The 22,928-nt window shown below is 37.4% G+C and overlaps 1 protein-coding gene and 1 pseudogene across 2 annotated transcripts in view; one reads left to right on the forward strand and one right to left on the reverse strand.

The window, feature by feature from the left end:
• ATP6V1C1 (ATPase H+ transporting V1 subunit C1) overlaps nucleotides 1-22,928 on the forward strand; it is a 47,647-nt gene that overhangs the window by 14,237 nt on the left and 10,482 nt on the right. Inside the window, exons 2-8 of one of the 2 annotated variants that reach the window (XM_019467945.2) lie at nucleotides 2,926-3,096; nucleotides 4,386-4,453; nucleotides 10,427-10,512; nucleotides 15,063-15,157; nucleotides 17,116-17,207; nucleotides 18,241-18,339; nucleotides 20,335-20,403. In XM_019467945.2, the coding sequence (XP_019323490.1) occupies nucleotides 2,965-3,096; nucleotides 4,386-4,453; nucleotides 10,427-10,512; nucleotides 15,063-15,157; nucleotides 17,116-17,207; nucleotides 18,241-18,339; nucleotides 20,335-20,403 (641 nt within the window). In that variant the 5' untranslated portion in view covers nucleotides 2,926-2,964. The remainder of the gene's footprint in view (nucleotides 1-2,925; nucleotides 3,097-4,385; nucleotides 4,454-10,426; nucleotides 10,513-15,062; nucleotides 15,158-17,115; nucleotides 17,208-18,240; nucleotides 18,340-20,334; nucleotides 20,404-22,928) is intronic. The other variant, XM_019467946.2, reaches the window with a different exon arrangement.
• On the reverse strand, nucleotides 12,890-13,956 carry LOC109277971 (centromere protein N-like; annotated as a pseudogene).

Here is a 22,928-nt window from a genome sequence, read left to right on the forward strand (position 1 = left end):
CTTATGACTTGGAGATCAAGAGTTACATGCTCCATTGACTGAGCCAGCAGGTACCTCTTTCCTAGACATTTCTAGACTCTACTTTTGTTTAGAATCATCGTGACATTATTTTATGTGGTCCTGATAATAGCTCAGTGAAATAGGATAGGGCAGTTACTTATAGATGAAAAATGGGGTTCTTTTTCTTATTTTTTGAAATACTTTGGAAACCTGTTGGATAAAAAAGATTTTCTAGAACTCTAAATGGTATGATAGTGACATCTACTGTAATAGCTCATATTATTACAGTCTTTGAAGAAGCTGCACTTTGGATAATTTTAAAATATCAGAAAGAACTTATTGATTTAATCCCTGCTATTTTGGAAGGGAGAGGAGGTATAAAATGTCATCAGATACACTTTAACAAAACTGCTTGTATAAATAATAATAATAAAACCTCAGATTTCCCAAAACTACCATCATGTAGAAGATCTGGATTAGTAAAAGAGGTTTAAAGATGTTATGGAATTCTCTGATCAACTTAGAATTTTAAAGTTTAAGGTAGTGCTATGACTGGTGTTTGGGCTAAAAAAAACTAGATTTGATAAGTGCAAGAATATTAGATGGAGGAGACCAGAGAAGGGGAAAAGCCAGAGCCAAAGTTGCCAAAGGCAAATGAAAGGATAGCAAGGTTTGGAGCAGCTTAGGTGAGGTGACTCGGGTTAGGGGAAGACAGGAAAGCAGGAGATAGAACCACAACATTTTATCAGGAATTTAAAGAGCAACTTACTGAGATGGACTCTGGAGTTAATACAAGTGTAGCCCAAGCTCTTACCTTTACAATATTATGCAGTTAGAGTTCCTGAATATGTTGACCCTGAAGTATTTCTTGACAAAAAATTCCAAGACATCAGGAAGGTTTTTGTTCAGTATATTACTATACTTGGTCATAACACAGTATGAACAGACTAGAAAGCATCTTGACTAGTTTTAAAACAGAAAAGTTGTGCTTGGGGGATCAACATGGTAACAAGACTATTCTCTGGATATTCTGTTTGAGAGTCCATTAAAATTTATAAATTTGCTAAACATTGTTTTATTTTATTGTGAAGTAATTACATTCTTGTAACAGTTAAAAATACTTAATTTTGAAATATTTCAAGTATGCAGAAAAGTTCAAATACTTTAGATTAACAGACATCCGTGTACCTACTACCCAGATTTAACAGTTATTAACATTGTACCATATTTTCCCTAGATATTTTTATTTTATTTTTTTAAATATTTATTTGTTTTGAGAGAGAGCACCAGCAGGGGAGGGGCAGAGAGAGAGAGAATCCCAAGGAGGCTTCATGCGTGGAGCCGGACATGGACCTCGATCCCACGACCCTGTGATCATGACCTGAGCTGAAATCAAGTCGGTCACCCAACCGACTGAGCCATCCAGGTGCTCCACCCCATTTTTATTTTTATTTTATTTTTTTGTTTTTTTAATACTTCTTTTTTGAGAGAGAGACAGAATGTGAGTGGGCAAGGGACAGAGAGAGAGAGGGAGACACAGAATCCTAAGCCAGCTCCAGGCTCTGAGCTGACAGCAGAGTCCAATGTGGGACTCAAACTCGCGAACCATGAGATCATGACCTGAGCTGCAGTCGGATGCTTAACTGACCGGGCCATGCAGGTGCCCCTAAAACATTTAAAACAGTACCTGGTATGTAGAAGATCTGTATAAACAGAAATTGGAAAAAGATAAAGTATATAGAATGGCATCTGTGTTCACTTTCAATTGTGTAATGATTGCCTAGGAGTACCTTAATTACAATTCTAAAAATAGGATGAGTGAAGTTATGAAGTTAATAAATGAGTGAAGTTATGAAGTTAATAAAAGTCCATTATGATTATTCTACTTTATATTTTAAAGTAAATTTAAATTTACAAAGTCCTTTCACATTCGTTACATGATTTTGTTATCAGGACACCTTTGTAAGGTAGTTCTTTTCTATTCGGGAGAGTGTCAACAGTGACTGGTAGTAGAAAGTTTATGGTGGTCCTAATGAAGACATATTCAAGTAGAAATAATGGTGCGGTAATATTTTCATTTTTAGGAGCTTGTGTGCTTTACCTACTTAGATTCTGAATAGATTTGGCTCTGGACTTTTATTTTTCCACGTGGGAGGGAAGGAGAGAGATTGTATAAGAGGGTTGGTTGTGTCTTAATGGAACTGCCTGGAGAGGGAGGTCCACAGCCTCTCACTTAGATCCAATAGTGTACCACCCCCAGCCCCCGCCCTGTTATATTTTTAAGTGTAAGGCCAATTGGGAAGATTGTTTTGTAAATTCGTAAAGTTTGATGGCAGCTAACTGTATGCCAGGGATGTGAGGAGATTCCCTTAGGTCGAATATGGGTTAAAATTAATAACTAATTTGGCTAACTTCGTAGGATTTGCTAAGCCAGATGTGACAAATTTATTTGGTGGCTTCTGTTCAAGTGCATTGATTCAGTTCCTTCTCAAAGGTAAAAGTTATGCATGTTTTAAAATGTCCTATTTTGGTTTTTTGTTTTAAAAGTTTAAGATTAGCCTGTAAATTTGTGATTCTTCCTACTGCTTTTGTGGAATGAGACCCTTGGTGGCTGGTATTTTCCGTAGTTGCACCTCTTTGAATAATTCCCATTTTAGAATGTTTTGTAATTAAAAAAAAAAATTAGATACTAAATGTGTTAGGTTTTTATCATCTTTTTTCCCCCTAGTGTCATAAATAAATCCCCTTTTACCATTTATGTGGATTTACTTCAGGTAGGTACATTTGACTCTGCTTGGGATCAGCTGCCAATGCTGGATTCGTTTTGAAAAAGGTTAATATTTATCACTTATCCTGTGACTCTGAAATACTTTAGAAACAAATGGCATTGAAGGTATTTTTTGTTTGTTTCGTTTTACCTTTCAGAGTCCCTTTTGATTTGGAAAGAAACACTTGGTAACAAATATGACTGAGTTCTGGCTTATATCTGCTCCTGGGGAGAAAACATGTCAGCAAACATGGGAGAAATTGCATGCAGCAACTACGAAGAACAATAATCTTGCTATTACTTCAAAATTTAACATTCCTGACTTAAAGGTAAAACGGCATGGTGCAAAGTAGTGCATGAGTTCATTGTGAAGAGAACAGTTGTCTTTGCTTACATTTTGGTAGAAATTAGAGATCTGGGTTCCTTCAAAAGAAAAAAAAGCTCATTTCTAGCCATTGGCATAATTGAAAACTTATCTTGTTCTTTCTAATCTTCAGATTTTGTTTTTTAATTTGATTTTCTCTCGGTCTTTAAAATTTTTTAAATGTTTATTTACTTTTGAGAGAGAGAGAAGAGACAGAGGAGTGAACGGGGGAGGGGCAGAGAGTGAGGGAGACACAGAATCTGAAGCAGGTTCCAGGCTCTCAGCTATCAGCGCAGAGCCCAAAACGGGGCTCGAATTCACTGACCGAGAGGTCATGACCTGAGCCGAAGTTGGACACTTAACTGACTGAGCCACCCGGGAGCCCCTCTAATCTTCACATTTTAAATAATGAAGAACTTGAGATTTTAGAAGTAAACTACCAAAGTGAATAACATTTTTCTAAACTTTTGTGCTTTTCTAAATTGTAATTTGAATTGTAATGAGAAATGTTATGAAAATATTTGATATATTATATTCACATATATCTTCAGAAGTGAAAAATCTTAGTAATATACTTCAATATCACAGCAAACCCAGTTTTTTGTTATTAAATTCATGCAAGTTTCAGTAATGTTGTAAACGTTTTACCATTAGACCTCTTTAATCATACTTTGCAGGTCTACCTTAGTTATTTAATGTGGTTAATTTATTTAATATTTACTGAAGGTCTGTAACCTAGCAGCCTCAAAGGGAAGCAGGTTATCAGTAATTTTACAGAATGGAAAGATCACAGTATTTTTATTTTGCTGGGTAACTTAGCAGGTAGTTATATAGAGCATTCATTTAAGAAATAACTTGAAATTACTGGTTCTTCGTATTTTGGGAGTTACGAATTCCTTTGAGACACTGATAGTCATGGACCCCTCCCTATTTAAGAGCTGCTGCTGTAAACCATGACTTCAAATGGTCCACCCATCACTGGGCAGTAGAAGCAGACGCATAGGCCTGCCATTGCAGAATCTTCACCTCTTAAATGCTGGCTGTACCCATGAATTAGAGGATTATCCCGTGCATATAAATACCTTTGAAATGTCTGGGCAAACTTTTTTAACCACACTTGCACATCATGGAATAAAATACGGAAAACTTAGGATTTATGGGCCCTTCAAATCAAGATGTTGTATCACCTTGTTAAAAAAAAAAAAATGGCAGGGGATGAAACCTAAGTAGTAAAATGCTGTATTTCCCTTCCAGGTTGGCACACTGGATGTCTTGGTTGGTTTGTCGGATGAACTGGCTAAACTGGATGCATTTGTAGAAGGGTAATGTATTTATATGCATTGACTAGAGCAAAATGAGTCACTGTTCTCAGGCTACCTGGACATTGGGTTTATTATCACATGTATAGTCTACTTACTGGAATGGTTTTAGAAGATGCTGACTCTTGGGCGCCTGGGTGGCTCAGTCAGTTAAGCGTCTGACTCTTGATTTCAGCTCAGGTCATCATCTCACGGTTGGTGAGGTTGAACCCCATGTGGAGCTCTGCGCTGACAGCGTGGAGCCTGCTTGGGATTCTCTCTCCCTCTCTCTCTGACCCTCCCCTCCCCTCTCTTTCTCTCAAAATAAATAAAAATAAATAAATAATAATAATTTAAGTTAATGCTAATAAGTAATTTATTTAAATAAATAAAATAATAAAAGAAAATGATGACTCTGTTTTCTTTGTAAATCACCTTTATGAAAGTACATTTTATATACAATAAAATATACCTGTTTGAAGTATGAAAATGGTGACTATCTTTAATATTTTTATTGAGATATAACTTACATACCATGCGATTCACCTGTTTAAAGCGTACAACGTGTACCTTTTAAGTGTACAGTGATTTCTAGAATAGTCGTAGAGTTGTGCAGCCATCGCCACAGTCAGTCACAGTACATCTTCATCACTCTCCCACTACCACCATCACAGACATCCTATTCCTTGCCTCCCCTTACCCCCTGCCCACTTTCAGATTTGCTTATTCTAGACATTTCGTGTAAATGAAATCCTTTAATACGTGATCTCTTGTGACTGGCTTCTCTTCCTTGGCATAATGTTTCACGATTCATCCATGTTGTAGCGCGTATTGGTATTTCATTTCTTTTTACCAAATAATACTCCATTGTATAGATGTACCATATTTTATTAATCCATTTATCAGATGGTGGACATTTAGGCTATTTCTACTTTTTGAGAATACTGGTATGGATATTTGTGTACAAGTTTTTGTGTACTCATATGTTTTCATTTCTCTTGGATGTGTACCTAGGAGTGGGGTTACTAGGTCATATGGTAGCTCTATTTTTAACATTTTGAGGAACTGCCAGACTGTTTTCCAAAGTGGTTACACCGTTTTACAGACCCATCAGCAGAGTATGGAGGTTCTCATTGCTTCACATTTTTGACAAACTTGTTACTATTCATCTGTTTCATTATAGTCTTTCTAGTGGGTATGAAATAGTGTTTCATTGCGTTTTCCTTTTTGTAAAAAATTTTTTAACGTTTATTTTATTTTTGAGAGACAGAGCATGAGTTGAGGGAGGGACAAACAGAGAGGGAGACAGAGAATCTGAAACAGGCTCCAGGCTCAGCACAGAGCCCGACGCGGGGCTGAAACTCATGAACCATGAAACTCACAAGATCATGACCTGACCTGAAGTTGGACGCTTAACCAACTGAGCCACCCAGAGACCCCTTTCTCTGCATTTTCAATTTGCATTTACCTAATGATTAATGATGTGTTGAGCATTTTTTCATGCATTTACTGGCCATTTCTGTTTCTTTTGAGAAATGTCTATTTGGATTCTTTGCCCATTTTTAAATTGGCTTATTAGCCTTTTTATTATCGAATTCTAAGAGTTCTTTATACTAGATACAAGTTCCTTATCATAATGTGACTTGCACATATTTTCTTTCATTCTGTGGATTGTCTTCACTTTCTTGATAGTGTCCTTTGAAGCACATGCAAAAAATTTTTTTTGAAGATTTTATTTTTAAATAATCTCTATACCCAGTGCGGGGCTCAAACTCACAACCCTGAGATTAAGAGTCACGTGCCTTACCAACTGAGTCAGCCAGGCACCTCTGAAACACACACACACAAAATTTTTTTAAGTATAATCTCTGTCTTATTTTAACAGAGAACAGTTTTTCTTCAGTCCTTAAGGACTTAGCTCTTTACATGGGCTTTGGTGGAGGTTGTGGGGCAGCACCAGCAGGTCTAAATCGGGGTGGTGGTGTTCGGTCCTTCTGTGCTTCGTGAGAGCGATTCCTGACTACCTTGTTGTGAATGGCACAACTCACACAGTAATGTAGTTTCACATACAGCTTGGGAAGCACATAGGCATCGAAGACACTCGCTTCGGAAATGTCCTTGACTGCGGCAGCCTCTTTTATATTCTGAATAACGAACTTCTTTTTTTTTTTTTTTTTTTTTTTAAATGTTTGTTTATGTTTGAGAGAGAGAGACACAGAGCAGAAGCTAGGAGAGGCAGAGAGAGAGGGAGACACAGAATCCAAAGCAGGATCCAGGCTCTGAGCTGTCGGCACAGAGCCTACCCAACACGGGGCTGGAAATCACAAACTGTGAGATCGTGACCTGAGCTGAAGTCAGGCACCCAACTTACTGAGCCACCCAGGTGCCCCAGAATAACGAACTTCTTAATGGCCTTGTCCTTGGGCACGGAACGGGCACAGTTGGTGCGGAGAATAGGCTGCATGGGGCCGCGGCCCTTTTTGGCATGACCATTATTCCTTCTTTCTTGGTCATCTTGGAAACCTGAGAGAGTGAAGCACAAATTTTTTCATTTTAACGTCCAATGTATCTATTTTTCGTTGCTTGTGTTTTGTTTGTCTAAGAAACCATTGCCTAATTCAAGGTGACACAATTTTATAGCTATATTTTCTTATAAGAGTTTTATAGTTTTAGCTTTTACATTTAGGTCTTACATCCATTTTGAGTTAAGTTTTGTATATGATGTGAGGTAGGAGTCCCCACTTCAGGGGTTTTTTTTTGCATGTAGATATCCAGTTGTTCTAACACCATTTGTTGAAAAGACTATTTTTTTTCCATTGAATTGTCCTGGCACCCTTGCTGAAAATCAATTCAATGTAAATGTGAGGGTTTATTTCTGGACTCTCAGTTTTATTTTATATTTCTTTCTATTCCTTATTTCTGTCTTTATGCCGGTACCATTTTGTCTTGATTGTTGTAGCTTTGTAGTGAGTTTTGAAATCAGAAAGTGTGAATTCTCTGTGTTTTTCTAAATTTTCAAGGTTGTCTTGGCTATTTTGATTCTTTGCATTTTTATATGAATTTTAGGATCATGTCAAATTTCTGCAAAGAAGTCAGCTGGAATTTTGAGGGGGATTGTGTTGAATCTGTAGGTCAATTTGGGGATTATTGCCATCCTACCAATATTAAGTCTTTCATCCATGAGCATAGGTTTTTCTAAACTCCAGTTTCAGTTACTTCTGAAATTTACTTTGTGTTTTAGCTGAAGATGGGTGTGGGTCCTTGATAACTTTTTGCATTTTGATTAATTGGCAGAATCAGTCTATAATCCCCTTGACTCTTGGAATACAGAGCTTTTAAATAGGTAGGGTTTAGGTGAATAGGTACAATTTTGTAAAATACAGAATTTTGGAGAATCTTAGAAATGTGTATTTGATTGAAGCTTTAAGGGAACTTGAAGTCTGTGTAGAAGGATTTCCCATGTATGGTATTAGGCTTTTCTGAATCGATAGAACCACCGTAATGCAATCTTTCTGGTAATAGAGGCAAATATTGCCTCTCTACATTGATTTAACATACCAGCATATAGTAAGTAAATAGACCAGAAGATATACTGATGGTCTTTAACACTGGAGGCAAAGAGGCCAATTAGGAGACAGGTTTACAGTAGATTAGGCAAGAGATATTACAAGCTTCAACTGAGGCAAGACACTTGGCATAAGAATTAGTAAAAGGATGAAAGAAAAAGTAACAGCACTTTATGGTTACCAATTTCATGTATTCATGGTAGGGCAAATGTGAAAGTAATTATTGATGATATTCTCAGCGGACTGATTGATAGTATGAATCATCTCTTGGTTTCTGGATTACACATTTTTAGTTGAGGAAAACTCTTTGTAGTTGCCATTCCTGAGATGATGGTCTTCCCTACAGTCCCATCCCCACATTACAGTTTCAGGTGGTGACAACCAAAGAAATCTGAAGAAGGGAAGTCCCTGAGAATGTAATTATCAACACTTACTTGTATTCTTGTTAATCACCTGGGTGGCTCTATAGGTCTTTCTTTAAATTGTCATTGGGATGTCCTGCATATAGTTTAAGGTTTGTTCACATTTTTTAGGGAAGGAATCTGGAAAGTATTTAGGGTAAATGCAGTCTGTTTGGTCGTGGAATTAAAAGTTGCCTGTGCATTTTGTCTCCTCTTCTGCACTGTTATGCAACTTGTCTTCGTCAGTTTTCCTGAAACCTTTGAAGAATTTAAAAATCTGTGGTTGTTAGACCTTGGTAGAATTGACAGATGTTAGCTTTTTAAGTCTGAACATTGTGATAATGTGGAGTAAATTACAGTTTTTACTTACCAAGTAATCTAATGATAAGAGCAGCTTTTGAGGTTACCATGTGTACTCGGACATAGATAACTTTTGTGGAGATGCACAGGGAGATTGTGAAGTTCTCAATTACACATTAAGTGTATAAACTTGACACCAGTCTGTTCTACACTCTTGAACTATTTCTGTGGCAAACATATGACCATTTTTGCATGTTCATAGTAAATGGTTCTGTTTACAAGATGCTTGGGAAATTATATGGGAATAATGGTTTGTCTCCTTTGAAGGGATAAGTGAATTTTGGAGACATAGCCAAATGTGTGTACAAATTCGAGTTGAAGACTTAACAGCTTTATCATTTTTTCTGCAGTTCTGCTTGATTAGGTTTGAGGTCATTCAGCATAGGATTTTTTCTGGGCCTTATTGGTTCATATTGCATGGAGTTTCTTAATTTGTCTACCAGTTTACTCTCCCTGCCATTGAATATATGGTCCTCAGATGAATTGTCAAAAACCCTGTTTGGACCGTGTTATACTGTACTTCTCTGTAAAGTCTGACCTCAGAGGCTGTCTATCTGCAGTCTGGCTCTGGGCCACCTTCCTCGCCCCCCATCCCCCTCTCAGCACGCTGGGCAGCCTGGATTCCTCATAATACTGTGAAGGCCCATTGGCTTTTCTGCCTCTCTTGATCCTGACTCGGAGGGTGCCCTGTAGCAAGAGTATACTTTCTCCCCATCTAATCATCCTTTCAAGACCATTCCTATCCTTTATTGCCCTGCTCATGAGTCATTGTGCTTTTTTTTTTTTCTTTCTAAAGTTTATTTTGAGAGAGAGCACGCAAGCTGGGGAGGGGCAGAGAGAGAGAACCCCAAGCAGGCTCCACGTTATCAGCACAGAGCTCGATGCAGGGCTCAAACCCACGAGCCGTGAGATCATGACCTGAGCCGAAATCAAGAGTCGGACACCTAACTGACTGAGCTACCCTGATGCCCCAGAGTCATTATGACTTTTTGATTACAGTAGCTGAAAGTGATCCCTTTTTCCTTTATGCTTCTCTTCTCTGTAACCTGGTAATCTCAGTTGGCACTTAACCACACATTGCTTTGTATTTAGTCATTTGTATTTTTTGGTATCTTTTCAACTTGATATTTTGTCTTGTATACTTTTGTATCCCACCTCCTAGGGCCTAGAGGCAGACATGGAACCAGAGAAAGAACACCAAAGTCCAGACACTATGTTTCTAGTCTCAGCTCTGCCATTAGCTGCTTTTGTGATTTTGTGACTTTTGTGACTAAGTCATTTATTCTCTTTATACTTTGGTGTCTTTACTTATATAAAATGAAGGGATTGATAAGGTAATGTGTAGGTGCCTCAGTAGTTAACGACACCATGGTTTCTCTTTAGCGTTGTTCCTAATAGTTAATAGTAGTTAAATAGTTAAATAATAGTTAAGAAATAGTTAAAAGTCTACTTTTACTGAGTTCAGCTTTGCATGTTACAAAATCTTGGTCCCTTCTATCCTTAAAACATTACTTAAGAAGTTATAACCCATTTGTTCTGTATTAAATAGATACATGTAAAGGGATATATAGTCCAATTCATGTGTGTATGTAGTGTGTTCATTGTGAAGCATGGAATTTAGGTCTTTTTCCTGGAAACGATTATTGATTTTTTTTTTTTCCCCTCCCAAGGGTGGTTAAGAAAGTGGCTCAGTATATGGCTGATGTATTGGAAGATAGTAAAGATAAAGTTCAGGAGAATCTGTTGGCCAATGGAGGTAAGCTAATGTTTCAAGATTTGATACTGACTTGTATAAGGTGAATGACTTAAATATAAAAACAAAAAAAGAATGTAAAAAAAAACTATAGATAAGGATATTAAATATAATAGAAAGCCACTAAAGATAGAATTATTATTACTGAATTTGGTGATATTCTAGTTACATCTTGTCCCCCTTAACATTTTGTGTAAGACAGTCTTACATACATAGTAGATAATACAGCTTATGACATGGATGTCACGTCCTTCTAAAAGCAATATTATAAAGATTTCCCTGAGTTCTTTCCTGGAGCCAGTTGTTAACTCACATTCACAGTGTTTCTAGGTTATGTGTTTCAGCATTTTTCCAGCTGAATACTTGTCTTCTCTAGCTTTTGTATTTAATAGCATCCAGCTTCTAAAGCCTTGGAATAAAAATTTTTAATTTTAGTGCAGGGGAAATGCCTTTCCCCTCAAATTTGAATATGGCATTTCTTTATCTTAGTGCCATGGAGTAGTCTGCTACTGACCTCTCTGTAGCTGGAAGCTAATAGTTTGCTTGGCATAATAATGACTTTGTAAAGATAGTTTGACCTCACTGTTGTCATTTGTACTTGTATTTGGTGTTCTTTATGAAATGACACTTCATTTTAATTTAGGCTCATCTTTAGTGCTATGTCATTATAATAAGAAGTAACCCTTTTCTTTCATTCTGTCCTGTATTGCCTACTGTGATGAATGTCACTGTTGTGATTTTGTTATATTAACATTTGTTGAGTTGAGAGTCCTGGAGTATCATGGGATGTTGAGCCATGATTCAGCAAAAGACCTCAAGGGAAAGTGAAATAGAGAAGTTTATTACTCACGGGTCCTGTGGGAGGGGGCACCATACGGGGAGATCAAGGTCCAGGCAGAGAGTGGCAGGACCTGGGGCACATGCCTTTATTAGGGTCTGCGGGTGGAGTGCTTTGGGGTTCCCAGGCTAAGTTGGGGTTGGTCAGTTCAAACCAAAAAGAGTAGGGCTTTGGCAAACTTTGAGGGGGTCTTGTCTTAGGGAGAAGGCCCTGGGCAGTGGGGGAGAGTGTTTTGTCAGTGGGAGTCTATCAGGAACTCACATTTCTTGCCACTCTGCAGGCTCTTACCTAGAACTGCTCCCAAGGAAAAGGCTTCTGTCATTTCTAGTTCCCTGTGGGCCACTTGGCCACACAAAATGGATGCCGAGGCAGCAGTATGGAGTAGTTTGACTAAGAGTTAACTGTATTTAAAAAAATTTGTTTTAAATTTTATTTATTTTGAGAGAGAGAAAGAGAACAAGCAGGGGAGAGGCAGAGAGAGAGGGGGAGAGAGAATCCCAAGCAGGCCCTTTATTGTCAGCTCAGAGCCTGACGCAAGGCTCCGTCTCACGAACCGTGAGATTATGACCTGAGTTGAAACCAAGAGTTGGATGCCTAACCCACTGAGCCACCCAGGTGCCCCTGATGTACCAGTTTTTAAATATCTTCATTCACGAATGGTGTTTTCTTCTCTGCTTTGACCACTGGCTAACTCCTCTCCAGTTTTTCAATCTTCTAGCAGATGGAGGCACTCGTATCTTGTTACATGGCAGTTTTATCTCTACCTTTATTCGGTCCTTGCTTTTCGTTTGCTTTCCCATTTGTCCAAGACTGCCTCACCTTTTAATTTTATCATAATTGTAATATACATTTTTATACCCCAAATCCTTTGTGGAACACAATAGGAAGCAGATTTCAAAATGTTATTAAGAAAGGACATGCTATATTGTGATGATCACCGAAGAATTGCCATCAGACGTAACTGATGTACCAGTTTTGAAATCTTTATTCACAAATCAGTATAGTATGGTGAGTTTGAATGCCATATGTAGGATAAAACAGATTATGAAAAGTATCATACTTACATTGAAACTATTATATTACTGAATCATCTGATATTCTACTTCCCTGCAATAACTTAATGGACCCAACTCTACCCTTTGAATGGACCAATTTTATGATTTTCCTAGAAAGTTTTGAGTTGAGGATAGTTTCTTGCTGTTTCTTTCCATGATCCAAGGCTTCAGACAAAATCCTTGGAAACAAGCAATTAGAACCCAGTCTCTCCAGGATCAAGGAGAGATAGGAGTGAGGAAAAGGACACCTTATCGCTTTTTAAAGGCCCTCAATTGCTATGCTTTGCAGGATATGGGGGAGCGGGGTGCATACTGGAGGAGAAAAGAATCAGTCCCAACAAGCACATTGAACATTTCTGGACTGTCAATATTAAGAATGAATTTCTAAAACACAAGTTCATAAACAGAAGCTTTCCAGTTAGCTGTTAACTGAAATGCATATGCAATATAGTCAAGGAAGTACCGTGCTTACAAAACCACAGACATCTTATTTATCTCTGATTTTAAAATAATTCATTCCCTTATTGGGTGAGCAATGGAGAAAGTGGTGTGACTGCAATACCAGCTGGTGCTAAGGATTTCAGTGCTTCCAGAAGATGCAAGCTAGAGAACTTCATTAGGCACCGGAGGGGCTCTTTTCTCTCGGCCAAGATGCCCCCATGGAAGTCACTTTTGAATTTTCGTTTCAAGCTTATATTGTGCAAATTCTAGTCTTGGTTGAGGATAGTCTCCAAAAGTTTCTTGAGTCACTCTCCGGACTCTCTCTTTTTCGATTCTGTTTTCATGAATGGTCCTTGAATCCGTGTGCATGTCCAGCTCAAGGGTTTCTTGTAGAGGCTTGGTGGAGTTGTGAGTTTCAAAGGTCTGACTATACTGTTTGAAAACAATAGCCTTCAGAGAGTCCAGATACTGGCTTCTGAGGTCCATTTTCACAATCTTATGGTGATTGCTAGCCACTGTCAGTGCCTGACCCAGAAGGGGTATATTGCTCTTCAGGTGGCAGAAGGAAGTGAAGGCGTAGGGAGTCTGGGAGTAATACAGCACACAAACAGGTTTGGACTGGTTTGACTTTCTATGCTGCGTTCCCCAGTCAATTCAGATCCGTACTGCATTCTCCTCAGCGTCTCTGAAGCTGACCCTCACATTTTTTAATGCTCTCCGAAGAATTTTCTCAAATGAACTTTTGAATTGTTCCGTATCAAAAAAGGTCAGCGTCTTCACCTGGTTCTTTACTCATTTGAAAAACATCCCAAACTTTCTGGTGCCGATGAAATTGAGTATAAATGATGTCTAAAAGGGCTGTGTCGTGGAGACTTGCACACTTATCTCACAGAGCAGAACCAAGTCCTGAACGAGAGATTGCTTTCTCTGCCGGAAGTTTACGGTCTGCAGTTGATTTGCAGACAAAAAATCCCAGGCTTTGAGGATTTTCATCATTTCAGTCATTGGGATTTTCAAGATGGTCCTCATGATAAACGTGGCAACAGTTTCATCCATCTCTTTGGCAATTGGAACATGTGGCGGTCGTGGAAAAGTCGCCCCACAAGCCTGGGATGTGGCTTTCTCAAGGTTCCTGCCACACTCAAGGGCCTGATCCCACACTGCACGGGTCTCTTAACAGTCGGTTATCTCCAGCAGTGTTTCTTCTCGGCCAAGAGTTAACTGTATTTTTAATTTAGTGTTTCTCTAACCTCATTTCTTCTCCTTGCAAATAATAGATGCTGAATAAATACTTAGTAAAACAAAAATTTAGTGATCTATTCTTGCTGTTTGTTACAATAGTGATCCTGACCTAGTTGTTTACTGTTTCTGTTAATTTGGGTTCGGGGCAGAAGGGTAGAAGGTAGATATGTTAAGTTAGGATGCATTTACTGATCTTGTAGGTATTTGATGAACTAGGACATGCAGTCTAGTAGGTGGAATGGGGATTGACAGTCCACCTGGGTGGCACTGCGTCTGCAGTTGCTTTTAGAAATAGCATCCATATTGACCCCTTAACATTAATGTAGGAAGAAACTGAGGAGAGAAGGATATTTTGATGTAAATTATTTTTGCCAGTTAGCCATTTGGTCTCCTTGACCTTGATCCCATTAGACTTGAGAAGTAAAGTCATCTTGATTACTGAACTTTCCAGGGAGTAGTTGTTGAGTGTCTCTTTGGCTTTACATTTTTTATTCTTTTCATTTGAATGTGAAAGGGCCTGTGTTTTGAAGATTGTTGTAAAGACTCCTAGAAACGGTTGTTACCTGGTTTTAACAGGTTTATTTTCAGTTTATTTGGGTAGGCTGGCAAAGAAAGAACATACTTGCATCAAATTCTACTTATTGAGGAGTAGTTTCTTAATCTTTGTGTCTCTTTCTCCTACATATGAGGTATATCATGGGTATGTGCATATTCCATTTATTAAGTCATCACGTTAGAAGGAGCATTTATAAATATAAAATTCTGAGTAAGAAGAGATCCAGTCAGATGACAAAGTAAAAATGTTGATTAATCCATTACTGAATATAGTTCCACATTTTAAAAATCCGGACTCTCCAGCAGTGATGACGTTTTTACTGATTTTCTCGATGCAAATTTCAGCATTAAAATTTATTACTGTGTAGCAAACTATGAACGTTCTATTGCTTCTCAGTAATTAATTTATTTCCCTATTTCAGTTGACTTGGTTACTTATATAACAAGGTTTCAGTGGGACATGGCTAAATACCCAATCAAGCAGTCCCTGAAAAATATTTCTGAAATAATTGCCAAGGTAAGATAAAAAATGACACAGGTAGGACACACTGATTCATAGTGGCTTTATTGATTTTATAAGTATTTAGCTGTGAAATACTGTTTAGGTTTTGAGAAAGCAACTAAATTATATGTGACTGATAGAAATAGGAGGTACCATTACTACAACTTTACCAAAAAAGAAAGATGTTAAAAAGTGTTATGCTTTCCAGTGTACATTATCCAAATTGTGTAGTTTACTTACTTAAGTGGTTAACTTAAATATTACATCAACAGTGTTTAAGTAAGGAAAAAAAACTTTAAAATCCTGTAATTATTACTGATACAAATTTTAAGGGTTAACTGAGATTATGTAGAACAGGAAATTGGAATCTATTAAAGATTTAGGAGTCATTCAGCTAGTGATAATGATTACTTTGGCATGTTTACATACAGTACTGCTTCAGACATTAAACTTTATGGGTTTTCTGACACCTTCAGACATTCAGTATTGACCCTCGACACAGAAAAATGCCTGTATTCATGTACACATGATTTTATGTACGGTTTCAATGAGTACACAGATCCTGAAGCTCATCCATGAACTCACCGAGTTAAGAGTTCCTTTTATATTACAGTCATTGAACTTGAGAGAAAATATAAAAGTCTTACCTGAAACTCCAAACAAGGCAGATAGACAAGGATCTATTAACTGTTTGTCAACATTCTGACCTGACTGAGATGAAAAGTGGAGTTTAAATTCCTTGGACAGACTTTCCTTTTCCTAGCTTTCAGTGACTTTGAGTAAGTGCTGTATAGTTAAATATAAATGAGTAGATTATCAAGGATTTTAAAGCTGAGGTAATCATTATAATATAATGAAAATGAGTAGTTTGATAATATAAAGTGGTGCTCTTACTATGATTGAAGTCTCCTTATTTTGGTCCAGTTATCAAGGATTTAATCATCATTTTCTGATACTATTATAGATGAGGAAATAGGCTCAGAGAGGTGAATTGACTTACCGTATTGCCACACAACTGATAATGGTAGAGCTGAATTGAAACTCATTCTTCAAATGTTAAATCTGCTGATTTGTATGTTCTCCCTACATTGTTAGTAGTTTTAGGACTCTTTTTGAAAAATCAGCTTCTGTAACATTTATAAATACATCTAACCACAATTTTAATTTAATTGAAAAAATATTCTATGTAAGAACAGTGGCATTATGAACAATAAAACTCTGTGTAGCTTCATTACTTTTGGAAATTAATCCTTCAGCCTTGTGAATTTAAAGCTTTTTAATTAATAATCTCTATACCCAGTGGCTTAGATTCCATTTATGGTTTAAGATGTAGTATCATAACAGTAATTAAAATATATGTGGACTAAAACATTATCTTTAGTAGAAAAGATTCATGTGGAAATTACCAGGGTTATTAAAAATGAAGGAAGTTATTTTTTTAATCATCTTTTAAATTGTGCTTTTACATCAAAAAGAATGAAATCTTGCCATTTGCAACAATGTGGATGGAGCTAGGATGTATTATGCTAAGCAAAATAGGATAATCAAAGACCAAACCATATAATTTCAATCATGTGGAATTTAAGAAACAAAACAGATGAACATACGGGAAGGGGGAAAAAAGGAGAGGGAGACAAACCACAAGAGACTCTTGACAATAGAGAACAAACTGAGGGTTGATGGAGGGAGGTGGGTGGGAGATGGGCTAGATGGCTAATGGGTGTTAAGGAGGGCCCTTGTTGTGATCAGCACTGGGTGTTGTACGTAAGTGATGAATCACTCAATTCTATTCCTGAAACCAATATTGCACTATATACTAAAATTTAAATAAACGTTAAAAAAAAAAAGTTGTCCTTTTAAAATAATAGTTGTTACATCAGCAACTAGTGGTATTTGTTTTTTAAAGTGTTCAGGTACAGCTACTTTATTTCTGTTAGAAAAATTTTGCTTATTTTTCTTTTTCATTTTTAAAGGGAGTGACTCAGATTGACAATGACCTGAAATCTAGAGCATCCGCATATAATAACTTGAAAGGGAATCTTCAGAATTTGGAACGGAAGAATGCGTAAGCATATGTGAATATTAAGAATTGGGCAAGTGCTGAATGAGCTATTGTTGGGGTTTAGTGAATTCCAGTTTATTCTATTTCTATAATTAAAATGGTGTGTTTTCACTTCACGGAGAAAAATTTATTAATTCAGACTAGTCAAAACAGATGAAGCTGATTTATTCTTGTTTTATAAAACTTGTGAGTTGGGTCCTAATTTGTCCCTTGATCCATTTGTGTTTTCACTGAAAGATTGCCTAAAATTGTTTCAAATTGAATCATAGTTTAATTGCATAGCAATCACCTGCTGCTTAAAAGAATTCTATCAAAGAATTCTATTTGAATTTTATCAAAGAATAATTCTATCAAAGAATGTAATTTGTCTGTTTATCTGTTTTCCAAGTTTAGCTTTTTTACATGTTAGATTTTCCAAAAGTAGGACACGTTTGTTTTCTTGATCTCATTGTAGTATGACCACTGCAAGTGTAGCTTTAAATGTTTAACTATTCAAGTTACACATTCATATTCCAGAGGGAAAGTTGGTTGGATACTATCAGTGGTACAAACAGGGCAAGTCACTTTCATTATGAAATGTACTGGGAGACCAAATGAAGACTGATTTGATTATTGGGTTAACTAACCAAAATTGCCTAGGATCAGATGATACCTGGGGAGAGGGAGGAAGATCAGAGATTGTCCTTAGATGATGTAATTTTGTAATTATGATGAAATAGGTTTTAATTGGCATACAATGAATAACACTTGCCCAGTCAAGGTACTAGATATGTAATCAGGAGAAGAGTTGAATTATAATAATTAAAGCAAACACAAGGGGAGATACTAGAGGCAAATATTGATAAATGGTAGCATTTCTTTGATAGTGAGGGTGGGAAATACTCAGCTAAATTTAGTCTTTTTACAAAGTAGAAACGTTACCTAAGACTAATCAGTCTCTTGAGGTGTACATATAGTAGATGTGAATGTAATTAGCCTGATACTTCTTATGTTATGGAGGCATGATCAGCCTGATTATTTTCTTCTTACTCCTCAGAGGAAGTTTGCTAACTAGAAGTTTAGCAGAAATTGTGAAGAAGGATGACTTTGTTCTTGATTCAGAGTATCTCGTCACATTACTGGTCGTGGTTCCCAAGTAGGTCTTTTAATTACTTTTGCTTGTTAAAATATTAAAAAAATGTTAGTGTCTGATACTGTAATTTGAAGTTTTCCATAGAACTCAATTGTAAAGGGAATATTATTACGTTGTCATTCATTCCATCAACTAACATGTACTCAGGTGGCACGTAAGTAGAATTTAGTTCATAATCTGATAATGGAGACATCAATTATAAATTGAGATTCCAAATCAAATTTAGCAGCTTAGTAGAGTTGGCTTATTTAAAAATTAAATAATGCTAAATTATTAGATTTTAAAAAAAATATAGATTTTAGATTTTTCTATAGTAGGAAGCTTTTGTTTTTCTGAAAAAATTTTTTTTTTTTTTTAAGTTTATTTATTTATTTTGAGAGAGAGAGAGAGGAGGAGAGGCAGAGACGGGGAGAGAAAGTACAGAGCTTGAAGAGCCCAACGTGGGGCTCAAACTCACAAATCTGTGAGATCGTGACCTCAGCTGAAATCAAGAGTTGGACGCCTAACCAACTGAGCCAGCCAGGTGGCCCTTGTGAAAAATCTTTATGATTGGTTAGGATGAATTAAGCCCTTTAAGAAGCAAAGGATAGATTAGATCTGGGGTTGGCAAATTTTTTCTGTGAAGGGTCATATAGTTCATATTTTACACTTTGCCAGCCATAGGGTCTGTGTTACAGCTACTCACCTTTGCCATGTCGACTTCGTGGTTGTAGCTGAAAGCAGCCATACACTGTACCTACAGAATGGATGTGGCTCTGTTTCAGTAAAACTTTGTTTACAAAAACAGTTTCAGGCTCTCGGCATAGTTTGCTGGGTTAGATAACCCTTTGAAATCTTTAGATTAGGTCTTCTGTGTTAATTAACATTTGATCATTGTTAATAAAATGAGGCCTTTCGATACTCATAGGAAGAATTAGAACTCTGTGTGCATGTGTGTCTATGAGAGAGAAACACTTAATGATTTCACTTCTGACTTGAACTGAAGTCTTGCTATCAGGGAATCTTTGGAGGATCCAAACTGAGGTGGAAAAGTTGGGGATTCTTCACAGTATCGGTGTACGAATTCTTCCTTTGCTGTGCTCTCCATTTTTTTTATCTGGTTACGAAATGGGGAGTATTAGAAAATGATGCCTCCTGGAAAGGATGGGAAAGCACCTCCGTTGAATTTACTGTGGCTACACTATCATCTGACTTCTGCTTTTCTCCCCTAACTTCAGAATACTATAGAGCACTGATTTTTTATAATAAACTTCTGTGTGTCTATGTTTTTATGCATGTAGGAAAATAACCTTTGTGCAGATAAAAGATTTGTCTCTGTTTTTATTGAAAACTTGTGTTTAAAATCAGACGTTTTTATAGTTTTCGCTTCGCTATTATTGAAACCTAGGACCTGGGGCACCTTCCATGATGAATTAGTCACCATCCTGACCTATAAATCCTGTAGTTCTTTATATTGCAAATATAACCTTCTCTCCCCACACCCCCAAAATCCGTTGGTCTGTAGAGAAAGTTGTTGCACAATGTTCTGTGGAGCATGGTTTACTGTCACTTAATTTACTCAATACTTCCTGGTACTTTGTGCTTTTGGTAAATAGTTTGATCCAGCCCTTCATAATGGCCAGTGAACAGAAATGATAGTGACTTCAGTATGGCCTTTGAATTTATTTATTTTTAATGAGGTAATGCATTATTGACTCTGAAGTTTGAAGGTAATTTAGAATGTATACTTTGCTTTACTACCTTTCCAAACTTAGTTCTAGGATGTGCCTCTTTTGCAATAGTTACTGGATGTAAGAGAGTGGTGAACTGTATTTCTTGCTTCACTGCTCACTGTATTTGAAATTCATTCTCAGTAGGAAACTTGAATTTTGTGTGTGACATAGATTTGAAGTATACTTTAGTTGAATTTCCTGTTTGTCCCATATTTTTTTCTGTCTCAGCATGGCAGGAGGTAAGACTTGTTTTTCTTTTCCACTACTTACTGTACCTTTTTTGCAGGTTAAACCACAACGACTGGATTAAGCAGTATGAAACACTAGCTGAAATGGTAGTTCCAAGGTCTAGCAAGTAAGTAGTAGTCTTTGTAAAACCTGTTGCTTTCCTAGAATTCCTTTTATAGTTGGGATGTTGGGTTAGGAAATATCTTTTTACCTTTTCTTTGTGGTAAGTTTATGGTTTCAGAACCATCTTTTTCACCTCATAAATAAGTTACGCCAACTCTAGTTATCACGATCATAGACCTGAAGGGGATTTTGTACAATATGATCGACTCACTCATGTTTATAGGTGTAGAAGTTTGAGGCCGCAGAGGTGAAGTGATTTGCCCAGAGTCGCACATGTCATTAATGGTAGGGCTAGAATTAGAACCTGGGTCACTGGTGTGGTACTTTTTCTGCTGTGCTGTGCCACCTTCTGAAAATGTTTTGTCCGGTATTTATTGTATACCTACTATGTGTCTGCCATTCATTTCTCTTGCAAAGGAAGTGTACCAAAATGGCTGCTAGAGTACCATGTTGTTCTGTAAATACTCACCATCACTTTCCAGTGAGCATAGAGACTGTGTAATCTGTATTTTCCATTAAAAATTTTGCATTTTAAATTTATAGATTAATATACATTATCTAATTTGATATTTACAACAATTCTGTGAACTGGTTGGAGCAGTTATCGCTCTTGTGGATAAAGAAGTAAAAATGCAAGAAGAATTAAATAGTTATCTAAGGCATATGGCTGCATTTGGCTGTATTAGTGTCCGGTGACAAAGTTAGGACTAAAAGTCAGGTTTTTTAACATTAGGGCTCGTACTGTTGACGCTACCTTGTCATTTTTTTCCTGTGTTCTATCATTCCACGTGAGATGTTCTCCGAGGAAGTATTAAATACAGTATATATGCATCGCCCAAGGATTCTTTTGTGTGGATACCCCTCAAGAGGTGGCAACGTGTGGTGAGAGGAAGGTATAGCAGATAGTAAAGAAGTGGTATTAGTGAGATTGGGCCCATGAAGTATTTGCTTTTCCAGTTTTTATATGGGAGGTACCTTAGTATAATAGAAAGAGTACTGGACCCAGGGATTTGAGTTCTATTGCTGGTTCTGCTACCAACTTGCTGTGTGACCTGGGGTAAGTCTTAATTTCTCCGGGCCTCATTTTCTTTGTAAAAAGAGCATAGCACCTTCCCAGTACACGTTATGAGGTTGTTTTAAGGCTTGATAAGGTATACAAAACATGAGGTCATATGATTATCGTAGTTTCATGAATGTTGATTTTTTGAGAACTGAACCACAAACCCCTGCTCATCACAAATTTTTTTTTTCCCCATTTCGGGGAATACCTTCTGTTCACACACCAGCCCTTCGCATGGCAAACTGAAGAGCAAGGTGGTGTCTTCATATTAGTTTTCCACTGAACGACAAATAACAACTGCATACACCTTTGTACTCTGTAGGCCATTAAAGCCAAAGAGGTTGACTTGGTGTCCAAGAGGCAGGGGAAGGAGGGGGACTACGGACCCAGTGCATATGGAATGCAAGTTGTATATATGCCAGGCCTAAGGTCCAGAGGAGTGGTGTGGAGACACGTTTCCAATTTACTCTGAAAGAAGGACTCTAAAAATATTACTTCAGAGAGTTGCATCTTTTGAAGATTAATTTAGTAGTTTAGAGGAAAAAATGCCAGGTGGGAATGGTTTAGTGTAGACAACACTTCTGAATGACAGATGAGTACTCCCTGACCACCAGTCGGTGGAAACATCTGTTCTACCTTTTTCTCAGTTCAAAAGACATTTGGAACCATTGCCGTGAGGCTTAGCTTTTTAAATTTAGTCCACAAGAACAGCAGCATCTCAGCCGGCATCGTGAATAGCACGATTCACTCATGGGGGACAGACAGGCTGTAGTGGGTTAGTCTGGAATCTTGTCCATTGTTCAGGAAAGAACTCTAGGACTTGATGCTGGTTTTTTTTTGCTGATCATAGTAACTAACATTTTTGAGTAGCTGCTGTGTGCTAGTAATTTTTCTAAGTGCTTTATTTTTAAGTCATTTGTGAGTAGTAATGCATTCACTTGTCGCTTCTTGGTACGTAAGTCCTTACTTGGGAGCAGTGAAGAGGAGAGTGGAATTGTGAGGTAGGAGAATGGATTGAAAAATACTGTCTTCAAACCTGAGGGAAACAATGTCACTTAAAAAAAAAACCCTTAGAATCTTGCTGTCTGCAAAATTTTCTACTTAACTCTTAAAATTATTGCAGACTTTGAGCCATGCCACTGTTGTGTAGATAAGTGTAGGGATGCGTGTAAATGCCATGCAAAGTTACGGCCAAAGAAGTGGAGGCTGGCTGCTGTTCTGCTTCTTGTTGGAAAGCCTGCTCAAAGAGAGGTGTTTTTCACCACCTAAGTGGTACTTAGGGTTACCACTTTTCTTTTTTACGTACTTCTGCTTGTGAAGATAGTCTGACCAGGTCCAATTGCTAGTTAGCTTTGCCTTTTCTGTGTTTTTGGAAGCAGTACCACAAATGCATTGGTTCTTCACTGAGATTGGTGTTCAGGGGGCTAGAGGAACGTAGCTAGGAAAGCCTAGAAAAAACTTGTGCAGAG

The sequence above is a fragment of the Panthera pardus genome, unplaced genomic scaffold (assembly GCF_024362965.1).
Source record: "Panthera pardus isolate Hobbes unplaced genomic scaffold, ASM2436296v1 HiC_scaffold_7, whole genome shotgun sequence".
Taxonomy (NCBI): Eukaryota; Metazoa; Chordata; class Mammalia; order Carnivora; family Felidae; genus Panthera; species Panthera pardus.